General features: G+C 42.8%; 1 protein-coding gene across 1 annotated transcript in view; it reads left to right on the top strand.

The window, feature by feature from the left end:
- The first annotated feature begins 864 nt into the window (after positions 1–864).
- XPOT (exportin for tRNA) overlaps positions 865–10,762 on the top strand; it is a 53,604-nt gene continuing 43,706 nt past the window's right edge. The window contains exons 1-3 of the mRNA XM_007516862.3: positions 865–990; positions 5,257–5,390; positions 9,771–9,853. Of these exons, the coding sequence (XP_007516924.1) occupies positions 5,331–5,390; positions 9,771–9,853 (143 nt within the window). The 5' untranslated portion in view covers positions 865–990; positions 5,257–5,330. The remainder of the gene's footprint in view (positions 991–5,256; positions 5,391–9,770; positions 9,854–10,762) is intronic.

Below are 10,762 nucleotides of genomic sequence, written 5' to 3'. Positions count from 1 at the left end.
AGTGCGATTATTATTCCCATCTTGAAGAGGAGGAAATAAGAATACAAAAAGATTATGCAACGTGCCTGAAATTGAGGTCAACTACTCAGTGAGCTGGGGGACTGGCTCACTTCTATGCAGCTTAGCGCAGTATTTATAAATTAATAATCCGGTGGATGAATAAAGGAAAAAACAGTATTATCGGAGGGGCCCTTGACAAGGACTTTCTACAAAAGCGCTCTTTTTTGTGACAAAATTTCAGCTTAAATGCTATTTCAATCTTTTCCGCACTCATCTGAAGTCCCTCGCGTTCCTGGGCTCGGAACACAAGGGACCACAGAAGAGAAATAAAACACACGAGCTTTGGACTCCTCCTCAGGATCTGGCGAGCTCCATAAAGTAACCAACTAGATGAAAAAGCTTCACACAACACGCAGGGGAGCTGCAGGAGAGTCACCGGCTCCGGAGGTATTTGGACGCACGCCCATCCCGACATGCATCACAAGTGCTGGAGACCACGCCCCCGAGGGCACCCGGGAGCGCATGTGCGTCCCGCCGCCCGGAAGTGCCGCCCGGCCGTTGCATGCTGGGAGATGTAGGCTCTGGTCCCCGGCCCATGGGATGCGGTCCGCTCTCTCCATGAGGCTACTGGCGCTGGCCCGCGCGGCGCCGACACGGGGAACGCGCTTCGCGCTGACTCAGCGGCTACGGCGGCGGCGGCGTTAGGCGGCCCTCGCGCTCTTTCCCTTCCTAGGGCGCTGACCCCGCCCGCCTGCTTGCTCGCTTGCCTGCCGGGCGCCACGCAAGAGAAGGCGCCAGGGGACGCGGAGCAGCGTGAGGCGCGCGGCCCGGGCCAGCTAGGTCTCCGGCATTAGCGCAGCGGCCGTGGCGGAGGACGACGACGATCGGAGCGAGGGCCGCTCTCCCAGCTCCCCGCGTGCGGCAGCGCTCCGCTCGGCTCACCGGCTCTCGGGCGTGCAGTCGGGGAGGCGGGATGGAGTGATAGGGAAGGTGACTCGCTCGGGGCTCGGGGCGCGGGGAGGGCGGCGGCTCCGGGGCCCCCGTTCTCCGTCTGCACGAGGTTTGCAGGCAAGTTGGCCGGGCGGACCGGCTTGGGGGAGCCCCCACGCCGGGAAGTGGCGCCGGCCGGGGGCTCCATGGCGGGGCGCCCCGGGGCCGGGCGGGCTGGGGACGCGGCGCGGCCCGAGTGGCGGCTGCCCGTTGCCGGGTGTTTCATCACCTCGCTTGCCACGAGGCTCGTGGAGGGGAAGAGACCGCGGGGGAGCGAGGGGACCGGGCGGCCGAGGGGGAAGGAAGATCGGCGTCGCTTGTTGCGCTGCCCCCACTCCCCTTCCATGGCATGAAGACAGCCAGGCCTTTTTGTAATAGTTGTAGCGAGTCTAATACTTCCAGCTGCGGGCAAAGTTGATCCAAGCCTCGCCCCACCACCACCACCACCACCACCACCACCATCACCATCACCATCACCACCACCACCACCACCACCACCACCACCACCACCACCACCACCTATCCCCGGAACTAAAACGTGAAGAAATGTTCACGTCTATAGTAATCTGCCAGCTCGGGCACGCCATTTCGTCTCTCCCCTCCTCCCCCACTGTTACGCCCGCGTAGAGAAGCTGGATGCTCCCCTGTAATCTGGAGGAACAAGTACTTTTGGAAAGTGCTAATTAGTTATGGCCCGGGGAGGGAGTTACGTTATATTCCGGCGACTTGTCAGCGTGCTTTCTAAAAGCTGGAAAGAGTCTTTCCTTGACACTTTTTCCTTTCCGGGAAAGTGTAGCAAAAAAGAAAAAAAAATTTTTTTTTTTTTTTTTTTTTTTTTTGCAGATTGTTTTATTGACCCTCTAGGAAAAATTTGGGTTTTTTTTTTTTTTTAAGTATGTCGCTGACCTTCCCCCTGAGTATTGCTAGATAACTGGAGTGTTTGTTGCACTGTGACAAGTTGTTTAAAACCTGCAGGGTATATGCCAGGTTAGAGTATTATGTGTTCTTGCCTAACCTCTTCCTAGGAAAGGTGTCACCTTTTTGCACAGGCTGTTTGCACACATGTTGCTGATTTGCCATGCTGTTACATATTGATTAATCAAGTGTCTTCTGTGACACCGAACTGACAACTGTAGCAAGTTTATTTCCTTAGGTGGTTTTTATTTGCCATGGTTCACCACAGGACCACTTACTTCCGTTGATGGAATCCAAGTGACCTCAATATACTTAAGCACTTTTCCCTAAAAGCCATGTCAAAATCCAGAATCTTTTGCAGGATTTTTCCATCTGTGGTGCATCTGGGATAGAGGGGAATGGTGATATTTTTCTTGTCATATTTTTTTTGACCAATTGGAGAAAACCACTGCCTCAGTTCAAAATGCTTGATTAGTATCAGTAGTATGATGATGAATCTGGAATACTCTCAGTACTTACATTCTCATTGTGCCTTGCTCTGTCTCAAAAACTACTGAGGACTCAGGCACAAAGTTTTATATATTTAATAGAAAATTTTACAGCTCCAGCAGATGGCCTTTTCCCATTTCTTAGAACGTATTCTTTTGTCATTTTTCTTAGAAAGTATTCTAGTCATTTTTGCAAATGACTAGATTGGAGTACAAATCCAGAGGTCTCCAAATCTAAAATCTCTATTCCACTTTGTCTTATGGGATTAGTGACGAGTATTAAAACATAAAGCTTAAGATAGTTGTTGTCCTTTAATATTAATGAGAGCAAATCAGATAAACAATCATAGATGACAGGTTGGCACTTAGGAGGGGCATCTAATCCAGTTTGGAAGAAATAGACAGTCGATATCAAAGAAGTAGTCTTGAGAGAGGTGACCTCTGAAGCTGACTTGAAGGGCAGGCAGGGGTTATCCAAAGAACAAGAAAAGCTAAGTGTGTACAGAAACTACCACTATCTTGCTGGGTTGGAATGCAGAATGTTGAGAAGTCATTCAAGTGTTTGGATCTTAACGGTGGGGAACTATACTGACTGTTTTGCTGTAATCTGCAAGTTGATAGGAACAACAAGATAAGCTTTCCTTTCCAAGGCTTTCAGCACATACTCTGATCTGTTATTGGGTTGTTGGAAAAGTCATGATGTATTTTTCTATGCAAAAATGCATCATGACTTCCAACAACTCAGTATATAGTTTGATTCAGACAGACCCAAAAGATTAGAGGAAAGCACATTGTGTTAGGTAGGGGGTCCTCCAACATTAATCTGATCCTGGCCTCACCTCTTCTCCCAACTCCATTCGTCTTCTCATTAGTTGCTAGACCTCTTTGACTCATGGGTTCTCTTTGGTTATTGAAAATTCCACAGCTTTTTAAAAAATTTTTTTTAATATTTATTTTCCCTTTTTTTGCCCTTGTTTTATTGTTGTAGTTATTGTTGTTCTTGATGTTGTTGTTGGATAGGACAGAGAGAAATGGAGAGAGGAGGGGAAGACAGAGAATGGGAGAGAAAGATAGACACCTGCAGACCTGCTTCACCACCTGTGAAGCGACTCCCCTGCAGGTGGGGAGCCAGGGCCGTGAACCGGGATCCATCGCTGGTCCTTGTGCTTTGCGCCACCTGCGTTTAATCTGCGCTACTCCCGTTCCACGGCTTTTTTTTTTCCTCCAGGGTTATTGCTGGGCTCGGTGCCTGCACCATGAATCCACCGCTCCTGGAGGCCATTTTTTCCCCCCTTTTTGTTGCCCTAGTTGTTGCAGCCTCGTTGCGGTTATTATTGCCATTGTTGACGTTGCTTTGTTGTTGGATAGGACAGAGAGAAATGGAGAGAGGAGGGGAAGACAGAGAGAGAGGGGGAGAGAAAGATAGACACCTGCAGACCTGCTTCACCGCCAGTGAAGCGACTCCCCTGCAGGTGGGGAGCCGGGGGCTCGAACCGGGATCCTTACGCCGGTCCGTGCGCTTTTCGCCACGTGCGCTTAACCCACTGCGCCACCGCCCGACTCCCGTTCCACAGCTTTTTAATAGACCTAGACTTAATGAGCTTAGACTCCATACTTTAGAGATCTTGAGAGGATAAATAAAATTTTCACTTCATTTAAACTTTGTTCCTTGTTTAAGTATACATTCTTTTTTTTTTTTTTAAGATTTATTTATTAATGAGAGAACTAAACATCATTCTGGTACATGTGCTGCTGGGGACTGAACTTGGGGACCTCCTGCTTGAGAGTCCAGTGTTTTATCCACTGAGCCATCTCCCCGACCACACTTAAATTCTTTTTTTTTTTTTTTTTTTTTTTTTTTTTTTGACCAGAGCACTGCTCAGCTCTGGCTTATGGAGGTATGGGAGATTGAACCTGGGACTTGAGAGCCTCAGGCATTAAAGTCTCTTTGCATAACCATTAGGCTATACCCCCACCCCTTAAGTATACATTCTGTTCAAAACTAGTTTGCTATTTGGGGCTTGATATCTTATTTGAGAATTTTAAATCCTTTATTGTAAAAAAAAATGCATTGTTTTGCTGAGACACAGTGTTCTTCGGAGTAGTCATTGTCAAATTTTCTAGCTACGATTGTAAAACATTTTTGGAAATACACTTCTAGAATTAGCTGGCAAAAACAGATATTCAGAAGAGTCAGCCCATTGTTCAAAAGCTAAATGACTGGCTTTTCACTCTCCTACTCCTTCCTCTTTTGACTTCTCTTGAAATACTTGACTAACACTCCATAAAGATATCGAACTATGAGGTTATTATCTAATAAAGCACTTTCCTTAAAAAGAAAAGGGTTGTGATACTGATAAATGAAAGTAGGCAGATTATTGCAAGTATAAATATTGGGTTTTTTTTCACCTACTTATGGTTATCCGTTTTGTACTTTTTAATAATAAATGGCTTTTACTTACAGTAGAAAAATTACTTTTTTTTTTTTAACCAGAATAGTATACACACAACTCTGGATGGATTATAGTGGTATGAGGATTAAGCCAGAGACTTCAAAGCCTCAGGCATGAAAGTCTTTTGTATAACCATTATGCTATCTCCTCCCCCCCAAAAAAAAAATCTTTGTACTTTATTTAGTGGCCTTAAAGAATAAGGACGTTTGAGAACCATAATAACATACTTCACATTTCTAAAAATCATGCATTAGCACCCAGCAGGTCCATTCTTTTGAGACTTAGCTTCTTCCTTCATATTTTAGTTTCACAAGAAATTCTTTTAACTCCTTTATTTAATCTGATCCTAACAAGATTTTTAAAATCAAGTATTGTTTTATCTAACATTGTGTGTATATTTGTGTATGCAGATGCTTGTACATTCCTCTGTGGGATCAGAGGGCACGCCTACGGTGACCAGAAAACTCCAAGTATAGCAGCAGGGATGGATGAACAGGCTCTTCTAGGACTAAATCCAAATGCTGATTCAGACTTCAGACAAAGGGTAAGTTAAGCATTTTTTTTTACAGTATATTACCATACATTAGCTTTAGAGAAGTAGGATTAAAAAGAAAAAAATCTAGGGCCTGGGTGATGGCATGCTTGGCTAAGTGTACACACTGCCATGCACAAGGACCCAGGTTCGACCCTCCGGCCCCCATCTACAGGAGGAAAGCTTTGCGAGTGGTGAAGCAGGGCTGCAGGTGTCTCTCCCTCTCTGTTACCCCCTTCCCTCTCGATTTCTGGCTGTCTTTCTAATGAATAAGTAAAAAACAAAAAAAAATTTTTGAAAAGTGTTAATATTTCTTATTACTTAGCCTAGTGTGTATGTAAATGAGTAGTAAACATAGAATGTCTTGTTTTCTCCAGTGTTTCACTGTTGGGACAACTTTTTTTTAGATAGAAAGGCAGAGATCAACAAGGGCAACAAAAGGGAAAATAAATATTTTTTAAAAAATTAAAAGAAAGAGGCAAAACCCAGAACAAAAAAAGAAAGAGAACAAAAACCCAGAAGGAAGCAAGCAAACTAACTTTCTTCTTCTTCTCCTTTTTTTTTTTTTTTAATCCTTTGCCACTGTTCAGCTCTGGATTATGGTGGTTCAGGGGGTTAAATCTGGGGCCTGGGAGCCTCAGGTATGAGGGTCTACATAGGCTTAACACTGTCTCCCACACCCTCAAACTGTTCATAAGACTTTGTTGGTTATCTCTGGGAGGTGGGAGGGGGGAATACAGAATTTTGGTGGAGGGTGTGGTACTGGAACTATCGGCTGTAACCTTACAATCTTTTAACCTACTATTAATCACAGTTTTTTAAAAAAAATGAATAAAATTAAACAGAGGAGGGAAAAGAAGCCACAGTATCAAAGCTTCCATCAACACAGTGGCCCAGGCTCAAACCTGGGTCACACACAAGGAGTCCATCTTGAGGTGTTAGGATATTTAATATTTAAATATTTAAATAAGTGATCATATTTAATGTAAACTGTACCTGCAGTCATGATTATAGCTGATACAAAAAGAATCTAATGAACAAGTCTATAAATATATTATTTGCTTATTTTGGATAGAGACAGCATGACGGAAGAAGGAGATAGAGGCAGAACCCAGGTCCTTGCTTATGGTAACATGCCCAGCTGAGTGCATTATCACCTGACCCCCCCAAATTATACTTTTTTTTTTCCTCCAGGGTTATTGCTGGGCTCAGTGCCTACACCATGAATCTACTGCTCCTGGAGGCCATTTTCCCCCCTTTTGTTGCCCTTGTTGTTGTAGCCTCGCTGTGGTTATTATTATTGCCATTGTTGATGTTGTTTGTTGTTGGATAGGACAGAGAGAAATGAAGAGAGGAGGGGAAGACAGAGAGGGGGAGAGAAAGACAGACACCTGCAGACCTGCTTCACCGCCTGTGAAGCAACTCCCCCGCAGGTGGGGAGCCGGGGGCTCAAACCGGGATCCTTACGCCAGTCCCTGCGCTTTGCGCCACATGCGCTTAACCCACTGTGCCACTGCCTGACCCCCCAAATTATACTTTTTAAAGATGTGGGCATTTTTAATTTAATTAGTTATTTTTATTAGAGCAGTGCTTGGCTTTGGGTTATGATGATGTTCAGGGATTGAACTTGGGGCCTTGGAGTCTCAGGCATGAAAAGTTTTTTACATAACTATTATGCTGTCTCCCTGGCCCAAGATCTTAGGCAGTTTGAAGTGTAAGGGTAAGTAGAAGGAGACACATTTTTTTCTTCTTACTACTTCTTATAGCATAGGATATATATATATATATTTTTTAAATAAATGAGCTAAGGTTAACAGGTGACTAGCACTTGTTATGCATTTAAGCAGGATTTTGTCTAGTAATTTAAAAAAATCTCTCCCACCTGCATGGGGGAAGCTTCCCAAGGGGTGAAGCAAGGCTGCAGGTGTCTCTCTATATCCTCCCTCTCTCAATTTCTCTCTGCTTCTATCCAATAATAAATAAAATTTAAAAGGGAAAACATAAAAAAGATAATAAAAGGAGGAAAAAAATCTCAAGCTGGAGGAGTAACATAATGGTTATGAAAAAGACATTGGGGGTCAGGTGGTGGCACACCTGGTTAAGTGCACACACTACAGTGCGCAAGGATCCAGGTTCAAGCCCCTGGTCTCCACCTGCAGAGGGAAAGCTTCACAAGTGGTGAAGCAGGACTGCAGGTCTCTATCACTTTTCCTCTCTTTTTTCCTCTTCTCCCCTCTCAATTTCTGTCTCTATCCAATAATAGATAAATTGTGTGTGTGTGTGTGTGTGTGTGTGTGTGTGTGTGTGTGTGTGTATGGAAAAGGATATTTAGGCCTGAAGCACTAGAGGGTCCAAATTCAATATGCAGCACCATAAACCAGAACTGAACAGTTCTCTTGTTAAAACAACAACAACAACAAAAATATCTCAGGTAGTTTCTCTTTTTCTTTTTTTTTTAAGTTTGTATTTATTCATGAAGATAAGAGAGCAAGAGAGAACACGGTATCACTCTGGCACATGTGCTGCCAGGGATTGAACTCGGGACCTCATGCTTGAGAGTCCAATGCTTTATCCATTGAGCCACCTCCTGGACCACCTCAGGTAGTTTCTTACATGGAATCAGTAGTATTCAGTACATTTCTCTGTAAGTACATTCCTAACTAGTCCTTTAAATTTCTTTATTTCCATCTATCCTTTCTTCTTTCCATCCTTCTTTTATTACCTCTCTCTCCCTCCCTCTCTCTCTCTCTTTTAAACATTTTACTTGTTTTAATGACAGCTGCAAAGTGAAAGATACAGAGAGAGAAATCAGCACTGCTCAGCTCTGTATTATGGTGATCCTGGGGATTAAGGAGAAAGGAAAGGGAGGGAAGACTGGTGAATAAACTGAAGTGGTTTTTTTATTTTTAATGTTTTATTTACTTACTATTTATTGGGTAGAGACAGAAAAATTTAAAGGGAAGGGGAGGTAGATGCAGCATTGCTTCTCACTTTATGAAGCGTTCCCTCTGAAGGTGGAGACTAGCAGCTTGAAGCTGGGCCCTTGAATATTATAACAGGCGTGCTGTGCTCATCCAGGTGCACCACTACCCAGTCCCCTAAATTGAAGTTTTTATACCAGTTTTTTACAGCTCTGCTATATCAAACTCCTAGTCTCCACATGTTTTTAAGTGATAACAGAATCAGTTCAGATACTTTTACTGCTTATATATAGAAAACAAAACTAGAGACAGCTGAGAATTGGGGTCATAGCTATTTACCTTATCAGTAAATTTGCACTATTCTTAAAATTCAGCATCAGGTCTATCAGAATTTATCTATTGGGGAGCTCCTCCCAATTTCTCTCTGTCTCATCAAATTGAAAGGAGAGAAAAAGATTTATCTAATAATAAGAAATAGACTGAAAGAACAAAAGTATCGCTCTGGGGCAGGTGAAGTCAGAGACTGAAATCAGGATCTCCCGTTGCACTAAAGAGTACAACACTTTATCTACTTTGTTGCCTCCTGGGTCACAACATTCCCTCATTTTATTCTATGTATTTACTTATTGCAGGATGGGAGTGGGTCATCCTTATGGCTTCACCATTCTAGACTGACTTTTCCAGACAGAAAGGAAAGACACCATAGACAGCACCAAAGTTTCATTTGCTGCAGTGGGCTAGAACCTGGGTCATGCTTACAACAAAGCAAGCCTGTTATTCAAGTGAACTAGGAAGATTTATTCCTTTTTGACCTATTTTCTACACATAAAAATAGAACTTTTAGATCAAAGAGATAATTCACCACATAGGATACATGCCTTTCTATGTGTATTGCCTCAGTACGTTTAGGGCCAAGCTCAAATTTGAGTTACATAAGTGCTGGCATCTCTACTGGCCTTCACATTTTTTTAAAATACTAGTTGTACATATATTCAGAGTGCAAAGGTTTTAGTTAAAAACTAACTATTCAGAGTTGTTTTTTAAACATCTGTCTTTGGAGGGAGAGGGGGAGAGAGAGAGAGAGAGAGAGTGTTCATTCGTTCTCAAGCATGTGCATGTGCACATGCATCACTGTTAGGACTTCACCACTCCAGGTCAACTTTTTCAGGCAGAGAGAGAGGCCTGCAGGACATTTTTGTGTTGTCTTCTTGATGGTAAGAAAAGAGTTTAAGTTATCTAACTAGAATTTATTATTTAGTTAAGTATTTCCCCAGGAATGATCACTAGGTTGTACAGATTTATTTAGAAGCCCAAGTTCAATGGCTTAAGGGTTTTTTTTTTTTTTTTTTTTCCTCTTTATTTTAGATATGCTCATTATTGGTTTGCTACTCCTAGAATATTTTTAAATAAATAATAAATAGGCATTGAGACTGACTTTTCCAATTGTGTTTTCTGCTTTGCAATCTTACAGGCCTTGGCCTATTTTGAGCAGTTAAAGATTTCCCCAGATGCTTGGCAAGTGTGTGCAGAAGCTCTTGCCCAGAGGACATACAGGTAATTCAAGTAAAAATTGTGTGATTCTTAGAAGAGTACTTTTTTCCCTGCAAACTTGAAACTATTGTTAACTTTACCTGTGTTTGATGATGTTTTTCATAAGAAAAAAATTAATAACTTAGATTTTAGGAAGCCATTCAATGTAGAAACGGGTAGGAGGGACAGTAAACTAATCACTTGGTTATTCTGGTATTGACTTTTTGGTAGCAGTATCCTTTGCCTTACTCTGTTCTTGACTCCAAACTGGAGTATATAAGAAAAAAACTTTTTCTCTCTTTTTTTTTTTTTCTTTTGTAAAATTTATTGATAAGGGAGAAAAGCAGATAATCACTCTGGCATATATAGTGCCAAGGAATCAAACATAGAACTTGAAACAGATGAGATAGTTCTCCTGGTAGGGCACCTGTTTGCTTATTTATTTTACCAGAACACTGCTCATCTCTTGATTTATGGTGGTTCTGGGGGTTAAACCTGGAATGTGGGAGTCTCAGGCATGGAATGAAAATTTTTTTGCAAAATCAGAATTCTGTCTCCCTGGCCCAGGCACTACATTTTATAACTAGATCCAAGTGCCCCCAGTTCAGTGAAAGTTGGTTTCTAGGCTATCTACTATATGCCTGCCTTTGATTTAATTAGGGTTTTGGTTTGCTTTTTTTTTTTTTTTAATGCAGATACATTGACATGGGATGTACTGTACCACTGAACCACCTCCTTGACCCAGCTCTTGTTTTACTTATTTTATAAATGAGAAAAACATCAAAACATTACTGTCTTATGGAATTCCACTTACTGTACTGTTGTTGAGGTGGTCTGGTGTCGGGCTGCACCGCGGAGAAGAGAGCGGACGTCCAGAGCAAAGGGGTACACAGATCTTTATTATAGGATGGGGGGGGGAGGTTTGGTTCAGAC

The sequence above is a fragment of the Erinaceus europaeus genome, chromosome 7 (assembly GCF_950295315.1).
Source record: "Erinaceus europaeus chromosome 7, mEriEur2.1, whole genome shotgun sequence".
NCBI classification, from domain to species: domain Eukaryota; kingdom Metazoa; phylum Chordata; class Mammalia; order Eulipotyphla; family Erinaceidae; genus Erinaceus; species Erinaceus europaeus.
Note: the sequence above shows the minus strand (reverse complement) of the source record. Positions and strands in the feature narration are given on the sequence as shown.